At 43.9% G+C, this 20,264-nt stretch overlaps 1 protein-coding gene across 2 annotated transcripts in view; it reads left to right on the top strand.

The window, feature by feature from the left end:
- The window catches only part of LOC138740838 (integral membrane protein GPR137-like), a 51,243-nt gene that overhangs the window by 7,833 nt on the left and 23,146 nt on the right, over positions 1-20,264 (top strand). Inside the window, exons 2-4 of one of the 2 annotated variants that reach the window (XM_069894034.1) lie at positions 8,345-8,715; positions 12,906-13,327; positions 16,828-16,877. In XM_069894034.1, coding sequence (XP_069750135.1) covers positions 12,959-13,327; positions 16,828-16,877 — 419 coding nt within the window. In that variant the 5' untranslated portion in view covers positions 8,345-8,715; positions 12,906-12,958. Of the gene's footprint in view, positions 1-8,344; positions 8,716-10,270; positions 10,374-12,905; positions 13,328-16,827; positions 16,878-20,264 lie in introns of those variants that run through there. The other variant, XM_069894033.1, reaches the window with a different exon arrangement.

Below are 20,264 nucleotides of genomic sequence, written 5' to 3'. Positions count from 1 at the left end.
ATATATAAAACTAAAAGTCCAAGTCTTTCTTATAAAAAGGGAGCCATTATCTTTTCCAATTCCTGAGGGCAGTCAAATGTTAGGTTATGTGAGCTGTTCACTTTTAAATTCAGGTCAACATTTAAAATTTACCACCGTCTAGCAATGCCAAGCCTCTGATCAATGTCTTCTGCAAACAGTTGGATTATGTTTTAAGTTTATTTGTTGCATTAGTACCTCATACATGAGAAGGGTTCTTAGAACCAAAGAACACTACAGCACAGAAAATGGGCCATTCGGCCCTTCTAGTCTGGGTTGAAATATCATTCCGCTAGTCCCATTGACCTGCTCCCAGTCCATAACTCTTCATACTCTCCCATCCATGTATCTATCCAATTTATTCTTAAAACTTAAAAGTGAGTCTGCGTTTACCAAGTCAGATGGCAGCTCATTCCACACTCCCACTACTCTCTGATTGGTTCCCCCTAAACCTTTCCCCTTTCACCTTAAAGCCATGTCCTCTTGTATTTATCTCTCTTAATCTAAGTGGAAAGAGCCTACCTGCATTTACTCTCTCTATACCTTCATAATATTGTAAACCTCAATCAAATCTCCCCTCGTTCTTCTCCCCTCCAAGGAATAAAGTCCTAAACTATTTAATCTTTCCCTGAACTCAACTTCTGAAATCTTGGCAACATCCTAGTAAATCTCCTCTGCATTTTTTCAACCTTACTGATGTCCTTCCTGCAGTTTGGCGACCAGAACTGCACACAATCCTCCAAATTTGGCCTTTGGTGAGGTTGTCTTGTACATCCCAACTCCTACACTCAGTACTTTGATTTATGAAAGCCAAAAGCTTCCTTTATTCCAAGATATCTCTAACGTTCATGCAGTATTGTAAAGAGCACAATTTAGAGTACATTTGCAATGAAAAGAATGTTGAAAACCAGGGATGTTCTTACAGTGAAATGGATGAACATTTACATTCTGCATGGATACATTTATGGCTGACGTAGAGTTTTATTGCTGCATAGAGAACAATAATAATTTTTCCAAGTAGACCTTCAGGATGCTCAGTTTATCAGATAAATGTGGGTAAGAAGTCAGTTCCAGACATACTTTGAGGATGACAGCTGTATAAATAATTAGTACTCCATGAGGCTAATCTACAGAATGTGTATCTGTGCATTCCACTATTCTCACGAGGTGCAATAACTGCACTTTGATGTCATGTGAAAATCAATTGAAGCTTGCACCATGATTCATTATCTTTTACTGCTGTGTTTTCTTGAAGCCTCTTACATTTATGTCTTACTGGAGAAGCTTCCTTCATGATGGAAAACAAATAAAAAACTAGTTGTGTTGAATCTAAACAAGGCACAAATGTTGGAGGAGAGAAGCACGGAAGTCTGCAGACGCTGTGATTGTAGTGAAAACACAGAAGTGCCAGAGTAACTCAGCAGGTCTTGCAGCACTTCCTCAAGGAACCTTCCTCGGGCTCGAAATGTCGGTAATATTTCTTTACCTGCTCTGGACGCTGTGAGACCTGCTGAGTCCCTCCAGCATTTCTGTGCTTTTACTATAATCACAGTGTAAACGCCTGAATTAAAAGACTGGGTAGAAGCAAAGAAAGGCAGGGGGAGGGGGACATACCAGGAACAAAAGGTGGAAAGGAAAGGAAGTAAAACACAAAATCTGTAGACACTGTGGTTGAAGTAAAAACAGTGCTGGAGAAACTCATCAGGTCAAACGGTGTCCTTTATACAGCAAATGATAAAAAAAAATAACTGAAGTTTTGGGCTTCCAAGGTATGAAAAAATGTTGGCAGGCATCCGAACAAAAGAGTAGGAGGGGAGATGTGGCCACAAAGACAAGAGATGATAGGTGGAGAAGGGAGGGAGGGGACAGCAGAGATCTAGGAAAGGTGGGATGGCTAGGGGAAAGGAGGGAAGGGAAAGGGGAGAGAAAAGAGGAGAGCAGGTTAGCAGAGATCAGAAAAGTTGATGTTGATGCCATCAGGCTGGAAGAGTGCACAGAAGGAAAATCAGGTGTTCCTCCAATTTTGTGGGTGGAGGTATAAAATGGATATGGATAAAAAGAAAAGAGGAAAGATGAGAACTGATTGGGGGTGGAGTGGGAGAGTTTGGCTCCGTGAATGCAGAGGGGGAGGGGTAAGAGAGAGCGAGACAGAGCTGGAGGAGAGGAGACAAAGGGATATATGGAGAGGAGGCTAATGGAAATCAGAGAAGTTGATGTTAATGCCATCTGAGTGCCTGCACGGAAGACGGGGTGTTGTCCCTCCATTTTGCAAATGGTCTCAGTCCGGCAGTGCAGGAGACCACGGGCAGACAGTGCGCAAGGAAGCTCAACCAGTCAGGCAGTATCTGTGGAAAGAGAAACCACTAAACATTTGGCATCGGGGATCTATCCTCAGAGGTCAGAGGCTTCCTCGATCATATTTCTTAGCCTTGTTATTTGGGGTCGCACAAATCTACTTATGTGACATTTCGACACAGCCCTCAGAATGTAAGGGTGGAGTGAGGTGTCTAGTTGTGTACTTGTGAAAACTATTTTGCATTGGCCACAGCCCCAGCGACCCGGGTTCGAATCCAGCACTGTCTGCAAGGAGTTTGTATGTTCTCCCCATGACCTGCGTGGGTTTCCTCCCACCCTTCAAAAAAAAACATACACGGGTTATAGGTTGATTGGGTGTATTTAGGTGGCATGGACTAGTGAGCTTGTCACTGTGCTATATGTCTAAATTTTAAAAATTAAAATCTGGATTTAAGGGCATGAGGTAGAAGTGATTTAGTTGTGAACATTCAGATCTGAGAAATAATCAGGTAGCCAGGTTCCTAGACCATTTGTATAGTAACTCTCAATTATTTTTTGAAATCATGTTAACGGAACCTCATATCCATTTAATTTGCTTTTTTCTATGATCTGGAGAGAGTCTGCCTCAATTCAAACCAGATCTGTCTAGAAAGGAACAGTCCGGGGACCCATGTTGCAGGAAGTGACTTAAAACCTAAACACGTTTATTCTCATAAAAAGATTATTCCCATCAATTGCGCAGAGATTTTTCTTCCATGTCATCATTGATCTTGTTTTAACCAGGATACACTGCTCCTGGTCTGCCACCACTTCTTTCTTTGAATTGGCTGCCTTGTCTCTGAAAATTAGGGCATTGTTTTGAGTACCCACTCCTGTGACTTAGAACCATGGAACCATAGAGCATTGCAGCACTGAAATAGGCCCTTTGGCCCTTCTAGTCCGGCAGTTTTTTTCAAAAATATTTCCAAAATATTTTCCTGCTTAGCTCTACTGGCCTCATCCAGTCCATATTCCTCCCATCCACGTATCTGGCCAAATTCTTCTTTATATTAAAATTGAGCCACCATTCACCACTTCAACTGACAGCTCATTCCACACTCCCACCATTCTGTGTGAAGAAGTTCCCCCTAAACATTTCCCCTTTCTCCCTTAACCCATGTCCTCTGGTTTATATTTCATCTACCCTCAGAGGAAAAAACCTGCCTACATTTACTCTGTCTGTACCCCACATAATTTTAAATACCTCTATCAAATCTCCCCTCATTCTTCTATGCTCCAGGGAATAAAGTTCTAACCTGCTTAATCTTTCCCTACAACTCAGTTCCTGAAGTCCGGGCAAAATCCTAGTAAATCTTCTCTCCACTCTTTGAATCTTATTGAGCACAAATTCTGATTGGATGCTCCCAATGGTAGACTGAGAGTGCAATCTATTGGATTGTGGCCTCATCAAGTCGATGCAAATCAGTGATTTAAAAACTTTTTATTTCCACTCACATACCACCTCAGTAATCCCTATTCCAGAGGTGCTCTGTGATTAGTAAGGGATTACTAAAAGTGGTATGTGAGTGGAAAGAAAAAGGTTTGAAAACCACTGTTTTAATCATACCTAATTGACTCGGTATGTGAACGGTTTCATAACTCCAAAGGAAATGGGCCAGTGGCCAATTTTTGCAAGCAAAGTATTTCAGTAACAATTGGGTCTAGAGCAGTTGTTCTCAACCTTTTTTTTCCACTCACACCCCACCTTCATAATCCCTATGCAATAGGTGCTCTGTGATTAGTAAGGGATTTATCCCTCCATCAACGTCAGAAATGGACATGATCTGTTTGTTATATCGTGGCACCTTGCTTTGGCCTTAATTGACAGCCACCTTCACTGCATTCTATAATTTTAATCTTTTTTTAATCCCTACTAATCCATCACCTCCCTCTAAACAAGGTTAACTGTACTTATTGTTTTTTCCCACTGATGGTAGGTGAGAGATACAAACCAGAGAGCATAGGTAAATGGTGAAGGGGAAAAGTTTATGGGGAACTTCTTCACACAGTGAGTGGTGGGACTAGGGCACGAGCCGTCAGCTGAAGTGGTGAATGCGAACCCAGTTTTAACATTTAAGAAGAATTTGCACAGATACAAAGATGGGAAAGGTATGGACTGGGTGCAGGTCAGTGGGACGAGGCAGAAAAATGGTTCAGCACAGACTAGAAGGCCCCTGTGCTGTAATATTCTATGGATGCTGCTTGACTCGCTAAGTCTCCCCAGCTCCTCCATTTTAGCTGCTCAAGATTCCAGCGTTTGAAGTTCTTGTGTCAGAATACAGAATAAAGCTGTTGATGCAGACCTATTAAGTACTTGCTGATCAAATAGAACATGGTTTGATACAAATTAAAGCTTGTTTCATTAAATTCTTTTGCTTCAGTAGAATGTAGATGTTATCCTCTCAAACCCTCCGATCTGGTATAACATGGGTTGGACCATAAGATATAGGAGCAGAGATAGTATTCAGCCCATCAAGTCTGCCCTGCCATTTAATCATGAGCTAATCCATTTCCCCACTCAACCCCACTGCCCAGCCCTTTCCCCATAACCTTTGATGCCCTGGCTAATCAAGAACCTATCAATCTCTGTCTTAAATACACCCAATGACCCAGCCTCCACATCCGCCTGTGGCAACAAATTTCACAGATTCGCCACCCTCCGGCTGAAAAATCACTCGCATCTCTGTTCTAAACAGACGCCCTTCATTCCTGAAGTTGTATCCACTTGTCTTAGACTTTCCCACGTGAGAAACAACTTTTCTGCATCTACTCTGTGCATGCCTTTCAACATTCAAGATGTTTCAATGAGAACCCCCCCATTCTCCTAAATTCAAACAAGTACAGGCCAAGAGTTCCTCATATTATAACCCTTTCATTCTGAGAATTATCCTCATGAACCTCCTCTGAGCCCTCTCCAACTTCAGCACATCTTTTCTTAAATGAGCAGGTAAAAACTGCTCACAGTACTCCAAGGGAATGTTAGATACGGTGCAAAGCTACCTCTAGCGAGACACTTGCAGGAGAGAGAAAACATGGCAAATCAAAGGTTAAATGCAGAATGATGTTCCCTCTGCACTACCTCAATGCAGACGTCAGCAGAGCAGGGACAGAATGAGTGTAGGCAGGTAATGGTTAACACTTTACCTTTACAGGGCCAGCAATTAGGACCGGGGTTTGAATCCCACGCTGTATGTAAGCAGTTGGTACATTCTCTCTGTGTCTGCGTGGGTTTTCACAGGGGCTCCAGTTTCCTTCCACTGTTTGAAACGTGCTGGGGGTTGTAGGTTAATTGGGTGTAAATTGGCGGTATGGGCTCGTGGACCGAAACGGCCTGTTACTGTGCTGTATGTCTAAATTTAAATTTAAGATTTAAATTTAAAATTTAATCCATCGGGAACCCAAGCTTAGATCCAAACCTCCGACATTATGAGGAACCCTCAGCCCTTCAAGAGCCCTTCAAGCACCCTCTCAAATCCTAGTTCCGATACCTAGTTCTCATGAGTCAGTTTCATGAAAACCAGGTACGTACCTAAATGGCAGTGATTTTGTATAGAATTCCGGTGTTCTTTGTAAAAATGTTAAATAACGGACAAAGCATTTTCAGTGGACAATGTTGTGCAGTAACGAGTACGAATGTGATTGGCAAGTTATTTTTCTTAACCCTCTGGATGTATATCAGTGCTGGGAAGTGGAATTATTACCCTGTATAACTTGCTACAGGCAAGTTATTAAGTTAACAAGTTGCATTCCCCCGAAATTTCAGTTATGTGGGTGGGTGAAATTCTTGGGAATTTTCTTCCCATCAGCAGTACTTTGCAAATATGAACTACTGTATATGGAATAGAGAGAGAGGAGAGAGTCTTTCAAATTACAGTAAAACCCCTGTTATCCGGAATTCAAGCAACTGGCAAACAAATTGAGGAAAATAATTTTTTTTAAATTTAAATAAATTAGAATAAAATAATAGGTTAAAAAAATGTACGTTTAAAATTGTAGAAGTAAATGTTCTTTGATGTAAACCTTTGATGAAGATGGGAGCAAATATTCAGCCAGTGGAGTGCTTTGCTCGTGGCAGCTGTTTGAATAATGCTGTGTGAAACAGCAATGGTGTCACCCAGAATAAAGAGCTGGTTGATGCGGCTCGCTGTTGGGGTGCCTTTCTTAAAGTGCCTCCTTCTCCCTCCTTAGTAAGAGTTGCCCCGGTCAGAGACATTATCTGTAAACTTGGGGGAAGGGAGGGTTAATTATCTGTAATGTGACTGTTCATCTTTTAAACAGCTCCGTAAAGGGGGAGGAACCTGCAGATGCAGTGATGGTTAAATTTTTCAAAGAATGTGAATGAAGTAAAATACTTTAAGGTTTATGTATTCATGTAAGTGAAGTTTGTTCAGTGTAAGTACAGTATTTTTGCTTTTTTGTCTTCTTCCCATGGGCAGTGAGAATGCTGAATGACCAAAGGAACTGCTCACATCTGAGACTCTCAAATTCATGAAACATCTATTTATTTATTTATTTGTTTGTTTGTTTGTTTGTTTGTTTGTATTGTTACGAGGCCAGAGGGTGCTTGGGGTGCGAGAGGTCCTGGGTTCAAATTCCCGAAGAGCCCTCATAAAATTTTACGAGCCCAGAGGACCCATAATCCCAGCAGCAATAGATATTCACCAAGACAAATGATTACTTAAACAAAAGTTGCTTTTAATTATCTTTAAACTTGAAAATAGAATCAAACTTTAACTTAACTCTATTTACTTACTTAACTTCTAATTCTAAGCACACGTGTATGTAATATGTGTGAAAGTTCAGAAAAGTTCTTTGATTCACAGTCCAATCTGACTTCTCATTCCTCCAAGTTCACTGGTTGCAGGCAATTCTTATACTGTGCACAGAATTTAACCTGTATAAAGTTCACTAGGCTTTGGTGTTCGAAAGGTAAATGGTTACCACTCAGGAAGTTTTTTAGAGAGAGATGTGTTGTGCCAGGACATCCATCCACAACTGATGTACTGCCATCAATCACCTCAGTGTCTTGCTGACGAAACTTGCCCCATCAGGGTTCTCCAGATGATAACCTCTTTCTTTCAGGTCACCACAGGGTTCTTTTCTGTTTCGCTTATTCCAAGTGAAACATTAGACAGCAGTCCTCTCCTCTTGCATGAATTACAAGGGCTTCGACCAGACTGTCTTCCAAAAGCTAGCCAGCTTGACCTGTTTCAGTTCCAGCAACCTCTGCTGGCTGACACTGTCAGAGTCTCTGCTCTCTTTCTCTCTCTCACACATACATTGAGACTGAGAGAAAGCCTGTTTGACTCTCTCTGCTTGCAAAACCACATGACCCTCTTACAACAGCAAAACTCTCCTGCAGACAATAGCGGTTTCAGCCTGCTCTTTCATCTGTTGCCTTGATAAACAAGAATCCATTAGTGATATCTTTTGAGCACTCTTCATAGCTCTTGCAAAAAGATGTGAGAAGCCACTATGTCTCCAGTATTTCAAATCAGATCTGTTTTAAAGTGTTTGCATGTGACCTACACTAACAGACCTTTCCCAATGTATCTCCCAAAAACATTTCCATATCCTCTGTCACAGTATATATGGATACTTGTCCTGCACCTGTATTTGTCTGTTAGGTCTGGTTGTGTGTCTGCTCGTTTTGCACCGAGGACCAGAGAACCCTCTTTTGTCGGGTTGTACTTGTGCAACTTGACTTAAACCTTTTATTCTTAGTACAAGTGCATTAGTTAGGCATTGTAAGAGTGTCTCAAGCAACTGATAAATACACTTATCCAGCATCTACTAATCCACATGGGTGCCAGATACCAGGGGGTTTTCTGTTTTTAGCTGGAGTGATATTGCCAGTGCAGTCTTAAATTAGTATATTGCGCACAATGTTAAAATCCATCTATTTAAATCTGTTGATTTTCCCATACTACATCGGTGCACACATTTTTGTTCTGGTTTCTGATGCAATACAATATTTTCTTTTATTTAACAGGCAGCCCAGGGTCTGCCAGGCAACAGTCGATTGCCAACGATTCCATGCTGAATTAGACTGACCTGTGCTCAACTGGATAGGAAGTGGCTATCTCACCTCACCTGATTACTGCAGTTAAACAGAGAATTCTGGTCATGGTTTGATGACTGCCAGCACTAGGATGGGAACAGATGACACAGTGTTGACATCGACACAGTCCAACGAAGGAACAGTTTTACTTTCCTTTAACTGTGGCCAAGGCAGCTGGAAACCGACTGGTTGAAACTGCAACGAAGAAATGGTTTTCATGAGCTGCTTTTAATTGCTCTGCTTAAAAACCAAGCATTTTGTTCCCGATGGGGTCCTGATCACAGCTGAACAAAGGAAAAGAAGTAAGTGAAGATGTTTTTCCGCAGTTCACACAAGCCTTTCCTGAGCCACCTCCCACAAGGAATTCCTGGAACACTCCCATGTGACTGGTGTAATTGGGGTCTCATTAAATTTAAATAAAGGTACTCCCCAACTTGCGACTTATGCAACTTGTATCCATCCACACATACGACCAAAAATGTAAAAAATATAAAACTTACACAATTGTGGTGAAAATTGGGCCTATCTATGGTGGCCGCCATTTTGGCTGTTGGCCAACCTCTCGTAAGAGCTGTCCTTGGTGGCCACCATGTTGGCTGTTGGCCAACCTCTCGCAAGAGTTGTCCTTCATGGCTGACATGTTGAGATATTACACCACATTTTAACTCCTTATATCCCATTTTTTCTGAGATTCTGTTGGTCAATATTTCTGATAGTCAGACAGATTTTAGGGGCCAGTAGAGTCTGAGGGTCTCAGACCAGCAGAGGTTGCTGGAACTGAGGCTCAGGGTCTGCAGCAACAGGGAGAATGAGAAGGATTCCGAGGTATAGAATGGAAGGAAATCAATTGTTTTACTCTTCAGTATCACAGGTAGGGCAATTCTGAGATACGACTGGTCATCCAGAATGGAACACGGACGTCTATCGGGGGTACCTGTACTCAGGATTTGCAAAAGTTTTTATGAATTATTCAGGATACATCTCTTAGCATTCTCAGCATTTGCACCTTCCGTAGTTGGAAATCTATCTGAGATGGTCATTGGCACTGCAAATGGTCTCTAGATTTGCTCACTGGTTGGAATATTTAAGATTCAGAACGTAATATTACATGAAATTGCCTTCTGCCTACCATAAGGCAGACAGAATTGCTATTAAATGTTGCCCAGTGCCCCTTACAGCAAGAGAAAGAAAGAAGCAAATGAGAGTCCTTTCAGAGACATCGAGTGTCCATGGATTTGCCTTCACACTCCCACAGCCTTGGCAGTCACACAGACTCCAGTTCAAACGATTGGCAACCTGAGCTCAAGATCCAAATCTCTGTCATGATCAGGAAGCCTTCAGCGCCCGAGGCCACTGGGGAATCCTTCTTGCCCTCAGCACCCTTTTGAATCCCAATTCCGATATTTGGCTCCCATAAGCTGGTCTCCAGCAGCCTTTGTGGGAACCCCGATCACGTCGCCCGCAGCCCATGTGGGTCCCTCAACTGCTGAGCCCATCACTAGTCCGGTGCCATGGTCAGCATCCTGTAGGGTCGACTCCTCTATTTCTCCTCAACACAAGGGTGTTCTCCCCATTTCTGGTGCCCTACTCCCCCCGGAGTCTGCAACCGCTTGTGGCCGGTGCCTTGCACGAGAACACAGACTCGTGGTTGCAGGATTTTAGTGGGCTCCTCTAACAGGCCGTTTTAACGCTGAGCTTAGGACCAGGCAGTTGAACCCTTCAGAGCAGTGCTGAGTCACCACGCTTCAGCGTACACAGCAACTGTAGCACCGCCATTTCAGCAGGTCTGGCAATGGCACCATTTTGAGAATTGGTATTAATGACATTTTAGAATTTGTTGAGCATTTGTAGTCTGGATCCAGTTTCTATGAAGCAACGGCTTCACAACAGCCTCAAAATCAGGAAAAACACAACGCTGGAGAAACTCAGCAGGTCAAGCAGTGTCCTGTATAGAGCAAAGGTAAAAATATATAACTGACGTTTCGGGCTTGAGCCCTCCATCAAGGTATGGGAAAATGTTGCCAGGTGTCCGAACAAAAGAGAAGGGAGGCGGGAAGTGGTGGACGCAAAGTCGGGAGGTGTTAAGAGGAGAAGGGAGAGAGGGGACAGCAGCGATCAAGGGGAGGAGGGATGGCTGGTGGGAGGGAGGGAGAAGAACTGGAAAGGGGAAGGGAAGGGAAAAGTCGATGTTAGCGCCATCTGGAGAGTGCCCAGACGGAAAATAAGGTGTTGTTCCTCCAATTTACGGGTGGTCTTGGTGGGACAGTATATAAGGCCATGGACAGGCATGTGAGTGTGGGAGAGTGTCACAGAATTGAAGTAGTTGGTTACTGGGAGGTCTCTGTCACTGCTGTGGACAGGGCTTTTTACGTCAGCCTCACAATAAAGTTGTGGGACAGTTGGTGTGGCTGTCAGGAAGTGTTAACGCTGAGGGTTACATTTCTGAATTTAGTCTCAGCTGCTAAATTCTGGAAGTATTTCAGGTGTCTGGTTAACAGGAGTGCTTGCCATCCAGAGGGGTGAAAGCTGCTACTACCCTAAAGTTGCCGAGGTTGTTTTCCCTCCGCTTTGATCACACTGGCCAGACAGCTTTGTCTTTGAAAGGAGTTAGGTGCTCACACTGGACCTGAACTTCTTAAATGTAGACATACACACAGCACGATAACAGGCCCTTCTGCCCCATAAGCTTGTGCTGCCATATTAACCCACAACACCCATGCGTTTTTGAATGGTGGGGGGAAACCCATGCAGACACAGGGAGAGCGTACCAATTCCTCACAGGCAGTGGACGGATTGGAACCCGATTGCTGATGCAGTTGCGGTAACCACTACGCTAATTGTATGCTGCCCTAGTGGTGGCTTGTCCAATTGTAGAATCGTTTTAAAACTAACGCAGTGCACAAGGGAACCATTCTCCCCAAGGAGCTGATCCCAGCTCCCAGGAGAGTAATCTCATCAGTTCCATTGCACTGCTTTAACCCTAGGGAAGAGCTAATTACATTCTCTTGTGCTTATCCAACACCCATATGAAGGCCTCAATTGACTGTGTTGGTGACACAACATCATGGAGGCCAATTAATGAGCAATGCTGTTCCTAAGTTTATATGCTTGACTTTAATTTAATTTAGACATTCAGTAAGGTAACAGGCCCTTCTGGCCCATATGCTCGTGACACCCAAATACCCCCAATTAACCTACAACCCCAGTACGTTTTTGAAGGGTGGAGGAAACCAATGCAGACATGGTGGGAACGTACAAACTCCTTGCAGACAATGTCGGATTTGACCCAGGTCGCTGCTGCCTTAATAGTGTTGTGCTAATCGTGTCACCCTGACACGGTTGCTCTGACGTGACGCAGGAAGGTAGATGGGAAATTGAGCTTTAATGTAAGAAAGGAGATGGTAACAGGTCGACTTGCTGTCAATTCTCCATAACCTTGCCAGCACCAACCTTCATAACCTTTTCTATCCTTTGTCTTAACGTGGAGGTTTTTGGACTGCAACTCGCTGTGTATCCGAATAGCCACTGTCGATCTTAATGTGGGGATCGACTAGACTGACCATCTGGGCGGGGAGTGGAAAGACATAGCTAGAAATCTACAAGTTACAGACAATTTGCATACCAACCCCACCCTCGCTCCTCTCGCCTCAGTACCTTGCACATCTTCGAAACCAGAGCACCCGGAGGAAACCCGCGCCATCATGGGGAGAACCCGGATCACTGGTGCTGTCGTAGCGTTGCGCCGACTGCTACACTAACCGTGCAACAGTGTTGGATAAAGGATTTTCCGGCCAAGCCCAACCCTGACCTTAATAATTACATTTTCGGAGGAGCAGGGGAAGCCATGGCACTTTGATCAAGGTCTGAGCCATAGAACCGTACAACACCGAAACAGGCCTTTCAGCCTGTGATGAACTATTTTCATGCCTAGTCCCACTGACCTGCACTCAGTCCATAGCCCTCCATACACCCACCGTCCATGCATCAGTCCAAATTCTTCTTAAATGTTAACTTTGAGCCCTGATTCACTAGTTCAGTTGATAGTTCATTGTACATTCGTACCACTCTCTGTGTGAAGAAGTTCCCCCTAAATTTTCCCCTTTTGCCTTTAACCCATGTCCTCTGGTTTGTATCTCATTTACCTTCAGTGGATAAAGCCGACCTACATTTACTACCCCCATAATTTTATTATGATAATAAATCAGACCCATCTGATTTTCTCCCACCCCACCCCCCGGTTCCCTTTGACATCCCTACCCCATCTCACAAGCAATGTGAGGGTTCTTGTATTGAACCCGCAGCCCATCCACACCAGTAGCTAAAGGGTGTTCAATATCTTTGACTGGGGTAGGGTGGGGAAAGATATAATTAGTGCATCTATGTTATTGCTCCCTTCCATTGAAGTTACCTGTTGGTTACTTTTTTAGCTCATTGATTAATAAAGTCAAAAGTCAAAGGTTCAACCTCATCACGTTTCCTTTCCTTCTGGTAGGTTACACTGTGAACAAGTCAGTGTTTGGATTAATCACGGTATTGCACTTGAAGATGGAAGCACCTCCACTGGATTCTCGGACAAGCACTATGAGCCCAGAGCCCCTGCAGCCTGCTGTGCCGCCCTCTGTGACTCTGGGGTTGACCACTGTCTACACTGCACTTTATGGACTCCTCTTCCTCCTCATCTACATCCAGCTGTGGCTGGTACTACACTACAAGCACAAGAAGTTCAGCTACCAGACTGTCTTCCTTCTCTTGTGCCTCCTGTGGGCTGCTTTGAGGACGACGCTCTTCTCCTTTTATTTCCGAGACATTATCAAAGCGAACTCTCTGGACCCCTTCTCATTCTGGTTGCTGTACTGTTTCCCCGTGTGTCTGCAGTTCTTCACTCTCAGCCTCATGAACATGTACTTTGCGCAGGTGAGTGTGCTGAGTGCTATCGGGGCTTGCTTTTACTGTGGGGGTTTTTTTTCCCTCTCTGAAATTTTGTCTGACCGGGTCAGGTGATTGGTTGTCACTTCCACCTCCATCGTTGTAAGTGCACGGTTTTGTTGAGCAGAGCAAAGAAGCCTGATTCTTTAGAATCCAGAGTTACAGATCATCACCTCGCCTCAGTTAGGTGGTGGGTCTCAGCTCTGTACCATAGGCGCAAACCTTTAGATGATCAAGCGACGGCTTGCTAAAGATTTCACGACAGATTTTCAAGGATGGCAGTCCTGGTCAGCAATGGAGAATGGGAAGAAAATCCCACACAGTTTGTTCCTCTTTCTTCTGAAATCTGCCTGAATGCATCCATTCATCAGATTTTCGAATCATCTGTGATTCTCAGATGTTGTGTCTCATTATAAGTATAAAGGTATTGAATTCAAGGGCCATTAAACTTATTTTCAGATGAACAGCAGCAGACCTTTGCTTTTATGATCTGATTTGTGTAATACTTTTCAGGACTGTTGACAAGAGACTGTCGATTTTTATTTTGGTACATAGTTCATTCAGAGGATTTGAATATTTCAAGCAAGGCTGATTTTACTCTTCCAACCATTTTTTGGAGATGGTTAAGAATCATCCATATTGCTGTGGATTTAGGGTCACATAAAGGTCAGAATATAGAATGCTACAGCACAGTACAGGCCCTTCAGTCCTCGATGTTGTGCCAACCCATATATTCCTTTAAAAAGGTCCTTCCCTGAAGGAGATCAGTGAATCTTGTTGGTTTTTACAATTACTAATTATGATTGCTAGCTTTTTAAAATTGTTTTAAAAAAAGTTGAATTTGCCAGCTGCTGTGAGATTAAAGCTCATGACTACGGAGCAGATAACTTAACCATGCTGTATGTGTGTACTTCCCAGGAGAATTTCTGTAGTCTATACACACTGAGACTACCAGACCTGGTGAAAGATTGCCAACTGTGATTGTGAGAATAGTTGGGTTGATAGTCATTGAGGTGTGCTGGCATGAATCAAATTAGTTTTAGCTATTTCGCATCAGTGCCTGCTGATAAGGCACAGTTTTCTTTAAAACTGATTTAGGTTTGTCCCTTTTAGTCATCTGTTACCCTTGGAATTTTATTAAGCTGCCTGCATCTCGTCCTGTAAGCTGATGAACTAGCCCAGAGGCAAGAGTTGGGTGTGTTCTTAAACCTGAGCTGCTGACTCGGGCTTAATATGTGCAGTTTAACCTATGGGGCTTGATTGATGCCAGATGAGTGTATTTTCTGGTTGCTTGAGACTTGCTCTTACCATGTCCAATTAATACACCTGCCTTAAGAATAAACAGTTTATAAGACAAAATACTATCCTGTACTTACACTGAACAAACTTCACTTGCATGAAAGCATTTTATTTTCAGTCACATTCTTTGAAAACATTTAACTGTTGCTGCATCTGCGGGTTCCTCCCCCTTCACGGAGCCGCCCGAAAGATGAACAATAACATTACAGATAATTAACCCCGCCCTCTCCAAAGTTTACAGATAAAGCCTCTGACTGGGGCGACTCCTACTAAGCAGGGATAAGAAGACACTTTAAGAGAGTCACCCCAACGTCGAGCTGTTTCACGCAACTTTATTCAACAGCTGCCGCGAGCAAAGCACGTCCAAGGCCCTCTGCTGGACGAATGTTTGCTCCCATCTGCCCCAAAAGTTTATGTGTTACTTCAGAGAACATTTACTTTTCCAATTTTAAAATTATGTAATTTGTTTTAACCTATTATTTTATTCTTATTTATTTTAATTTTTTAATTGATTTTCCTCAATTTTTTTCTCAGTTTCTTGAGGGCTGCCGATTGTTTGGATTCTGGAGACCATGAGTTTTACTGGATATGGGGATCCTTCTGGTTCCCGGGAAGGGTTTCCATTAGCCTGGGACGTTGTTCTGTTGTCAGTGCTAGAGCACGTTCATCATGGCACCAGTGCCATTGTGCAGACTACAATGAGAGATAACACTGGAAAGAACTCCACAGATTGTATAATGTCCGAGGATAGAGCAACAAAGTCGATGGTGCAAGTCGCCGCCCTCGTGGCAGACCAAATGAAGTTTCATTTTCAGGTCAATGACCTTTGCTCCTAACTGAGGTTGTGCGATGTGAACCTAATCCCATCAGAAAAGCTGGCAAATTTAAGTTGTTAAATTAAGTGAATCTGGACCAACATATGGAGTTCAGAACTGTGTTTTAACAAAAGGTCATTGACCTGAAAAATTCATTATTGTTTCTCTCTGCTGTAAATGTCTGTTGAGTATTTCATGCTTTCTGCTTTAATTTCACATTTCCAGCAACTGATTTTTCAGTAAGTGTACAAACATTCTTTGTGCTGAATTTCTCTCTTGCATTGTGCACCTAATTCTGATGACCTGTTCACACTGTCCTGGAAACTGTCGTAGAACATTACAGTCCAGAAACAGGCCCTTCTAGTTTATGCCAAACTATTTTTCTGCCTAGTTTTTTTTTAAATTACACATACAGCATGGTAACAGGCCATTTCGGCCCACGAGCCTGTGATGCCCGATTAACCTACACCCCCGGTATGTTTTTGAATGGTGGGAGGAAACTGGAGCCCCTGGAGGAAACCCACTACAATGGGAGAATGTGCCAACTCCTTACAGACAGCACGGAATTTGAATCCCAATCACTGGCGCTGTAAAGGCTTTGTGCTAACCGCTACGTCAACTGTGTGTCCCATGGACAGGCACCCAGTCCATTTCCCTCCTTATCCCTCACATTCATGGACTTGTCCAAATTCTTTAAATGTTAAATTTAGATATACAGCAGGGTAATGGGCCATTTCGGCTCATGAGCCCGTACCGCCCAATTTCACCCAATTGGCCCACAACCCCTGGTACGTTTTGAACAGTGGGAGTAAATCAGGACACCCGAAGGAAACCCACACAGACACGGAGAGGACATACAAACTCCTTACACCAGAGTAAGATTCGAACCCCGGTCCCCGATTGCCGGTGCTGTTACAGCGTTGTGCTAACTGCTATACTAACCACGCTGCCCATTCTCCTTAAATGTTAGAATTGAGCCTGCATTGACCACTTCAGCAGGCAGCTCGTTCCACACTCCCACCACTCTCTGTGTGAAGAAGTTCCCCCTAAACTTCTCCCCTCTCACCCTGCTATAGTCATCAGGTTAAGCAGTTGTGCAAGCTAATTGTGCAGTGATTCGGGAGTCATTGCTGTCAGGAGTTATCTAAATAAGCAAGAGGAACATGAGGAGCCATTTGAGGGAAATTGTCCACTTTTCCTGCACTAGTATAAGCAGGAGAAGCATGCCTATGCTTTGGTTTTGAACTGAGAGAGTTGGCAATCTCTCTTTAGAAGAAGGAAATGTCTCCCATTCACCCAGCGTCATTCCAGTCTGAGGCTTAAACTCCACCATATTTACGCACTTTGAATAACCAAACGCTTTTTATGTTCCAGGTGGTTTTCAAGACGAAAGCTAAGTATTTCCCTGAGATGGCTAAAAAGTTGTAAGTGAGACATCTACTGTAATAAACTTTGGAATAAGGAGAAGGTGGAGAGTTCAGAATTAGAATTTGATTATGGTGGAGAACAGTTCTGATTTCAGTACCCCATGTGTGGTTCTTGTTTGAATTTCTACCAATTGGTTGAGGTTTCTTGAATTTCACACTTGGAGAACAGATATCTGCAGACTTCAGTGTTTCACTCCTAGAGCAGAATTGATTACCCTTTCATTCCTGGAATCATTCTTGTGAACCTCCTCTGAACCCTCAGCCTATCCTTTCTTAAATAAGGCAGCTAAAACCACTGCAAACGGACAGTATCAAGTCAAAATGACCTGCTGTAATTAATAATTCAATATTCCTTCATTGTCATTGTAACAAAACCGATGTAATACAGTATGTTTCATCGTATTCAAAATGCTTGGGACCAGACGTTTCTCGGTTATTGGGGTTTTTTTGGTTATCGGAACAATGGCTCTAAGCAATCATCACCAGAATACTTGTATCAGCGGTTAAATAACAACACAACGGCAAGCTTTTCAGGCATGAACGTACCAAAAAAAACTTGATCTCTGCTTACAAAATAAGATAAATGCATTTTCTGTTCTGTAAATACTTCCTCTTCCTTTCCATAGTGCTACCTGCAGGCCTTTTTTCCATTTATTATCTCGGTACAGTACACAAGAGCTCTGTGGTTATTAAAATGGCGACAACAGAGCGTCAGAGCCCCAGATGGGGCAAGTCAGGAGATCAAATATTTTTCAACTTGTGATGGCATGTCAGCCCCACAAAAAAAAGTTGAGATTTTGGTATTCAGCACTTTGGATATGGGGAACCATCCTGTATTACACAAAATTGACATTGATCATCATCAGATTTGCCACCAGCGGAAAGTGCCCAGCGTCCCTTAAAGTCAGAGAAGGAGAAGCAAAGGAGTGTCCCCTCAGAATCACCAGAGTCAGGTCAGCGCTCCCATGGCTTCTGCAGCCACACAGACTCCAGTTCAGTCCAAACCATCGCCATCCCGAGTTCCAGCTCCAAACCCCTGGCACGATCAAGAAGCCCTCAGCACCCTCGGTTCCGATACCTGGTTCCCCCTTCAGCCAGTCTCCAGCAGTCCACAGCCTGGCCACAGTATCCAGCAGCCCAAAGCCTGCATGGGTTCCTCACCTCGAGTCACCAACAATCCGCTGCCTGAGTGTTCTTCTACCACGGAACTTCTCACTGGTCGCCATCACGTAGCGTCATCTTCTCCTTCTCAATTGGGCGGAGGGGGTGGTTCTCCCTGCTTTCTGGTGCCCTGTGCCAGTCCTCTGCTTGCCCGGAGTCTGTAACCCCCCTCGAGGCTCCTGCAGAATGCAGAGGCTGCCATCTTGGGCCAAACCCCCCCCCCCGGTCACAGGATTTTCAAATAAACCACCGTCGGCTCCTTTAACAGGTCATTTAAAGCCTGTCCAGCTTCAACGGCAGTTTGACTGGGCGGTTGGACCCCGTGGGAGACCGCTGTGTCTCCGCAAGTCCGCACCAGTGGCAACACTGCCATTGCAACAGCTCAGGCCACACCACCACTGGATCATCACCAATGTTAAAGAAGGTCATCAGTTCAGTCCCCTTTTCCAGTCCTCTCAGCTGAACTGATCCCCATTTGCTGAATTAGAAGCATTTGGGCCCTGTGGTCTTTTGCTCAGCATACCCTCTCGTTATAGCAGCTCAGGTCATGGAAATTAGTCCTTGTAAAATTCACAAATCACTAACAAAAAAACTGGAGGTATGGAATAAAAATTAGTGAGAAATTAAGTAAACTCAAATTGTGAAAGAAACAAAATTTGTTAATTTTTGTCAAGAGTTCACAGTAACATAAATCAAGATGCAGATAATTTTCTCAGAAGAGCCACTCCAAACATGGAGTGCTGAAGTTAGTTAGTATTGGTACCTGCAAATAAATTTAGCAGCCAGTGAGGGTCTAAACCCTTTCAACGCTAGGACCCAAAACTAAGGTACAGTGCCTTACCATGACCCAGAAACGCTGGAGGAACTCAGCAGGTCTCGCAGCATCCATAGCAGGTAAAGATATATGACTGACGTTTTGGGCCCGAGCCCTTCTTCAAGGAATAAGCAAAGAGCAGGAAGGCACAAGAACAAAGAAGCTGACGACTGGCCGGGGGGAGGAGACCTGACCAACAAGAGATGTCAATTGGATCCAAGAGGAGAGATGAGAATTGATTTTGGCTCTGTGAAAAGAGACTGAGCGAAAAGGGAGAGAGCTGGAGGAAAGGCAACGGGGAAGAACAAGTAGGGGGGGAGGGTGGAGTAGTCACACATTTAGAAGTGGTCTGAGAGATGGGGAGTAGATTGAAAGCCAATAGGGCAATAATTAGTGATTTTGATTTCTGTGAACTGGGGAAAATAAGTCAGTGGAGAAGATTAGGGCAGCACGGTTGGCAAGCCGGTTAGCTCAACACCTTTACAGTGCCAGTGATCGGGGCCGGACTGGGGTTTGAATCCTGCGCTGTCTGTAAGGAGTTTGTACATTCTCCCCATGTCTGCTTGGGTTTTCTCTGGGGACTCCCAGTTTCCTCCCACCGTTTAAAACATACCGTGGGTGTAGGTTAATGAGATGTAACTGGACGGCACAGACTCGTGGGCCGAAATGGCCTGTTACTGCGCTGTATGTTTAAATTTAATTTGTTTTTTAAATGTAAAGATGAACTTGGGAACAAAAGAACTGTTCTCAGCCAGTGAGAGGGGGTGTAGTTCTGGAAAGTCAAGGGCCTTAACCCTTTCAGCAGCACGGTTAGCATAACGCTATTAAAATGCTAGTGACCCCGTGTCAAACCCGTCACTCTCTGTAAGGTGTTTGTATGCCCTCCCTGTGTCCGCATGACCTTGCGAGACTGGCTGAGCTCCTCCAGCAATTCTGTGTGTTTAAGTCCCATCTCCTACTCGTACAGCCTGAAAGGCTCACTTAATGGCACCGAAGGTGTAGGGCAGAATGGGGAGAGGGCAGGAATGTGGTGTTGAGTTATGGGGATCGATCATGATGACATTTGGTGTATTTGGGCAGCATTGACTTGTGGGCCAGAAAGGCCTATTACATAATTGAAACTAAATATTGAGTGGTGGAGCAGCCTCAAAAGGCAAAGTGGCTCCTGTGTGACCTGCTAAGTTTCTCCAGCATTGTTTTGACTTCAATCACTGCATCTGCAGACTTCAGTGTTTCACTCCTTTAGCAGAATCGATTATCCTTTCATTCTTGGAATAATTCTTGCGAAACTCTTCTGAACCCTCAGCCTATCCTTTCTTAAATAAGGCAGCTAAAACCGCTGACAATACTCAAGTGAGGGCTCACCAATGCCTATATAAAACCTCAATATCACATCCCTCCTCTTGGAC

This window comes from Narcine bancroftii, chromosome 8 (assembly GCF_036971445.1).
Source record: "Narcine bancroftii isolate sNarBan1 chromosome 8, sNarBan1.hap1, whole genome shotgun sequence".
NCBI lineage: Eukaryota > Metazoa > Chordata > Chondrichthyes > Torpediniformes > Narcinidae > Narcine > Narcine bancroftii.
The sequence above is the reverse complement of the archived record's forward strand: the minus strand, read 5'-3'. Positions and strand labels throughout refer to the sequence as shown.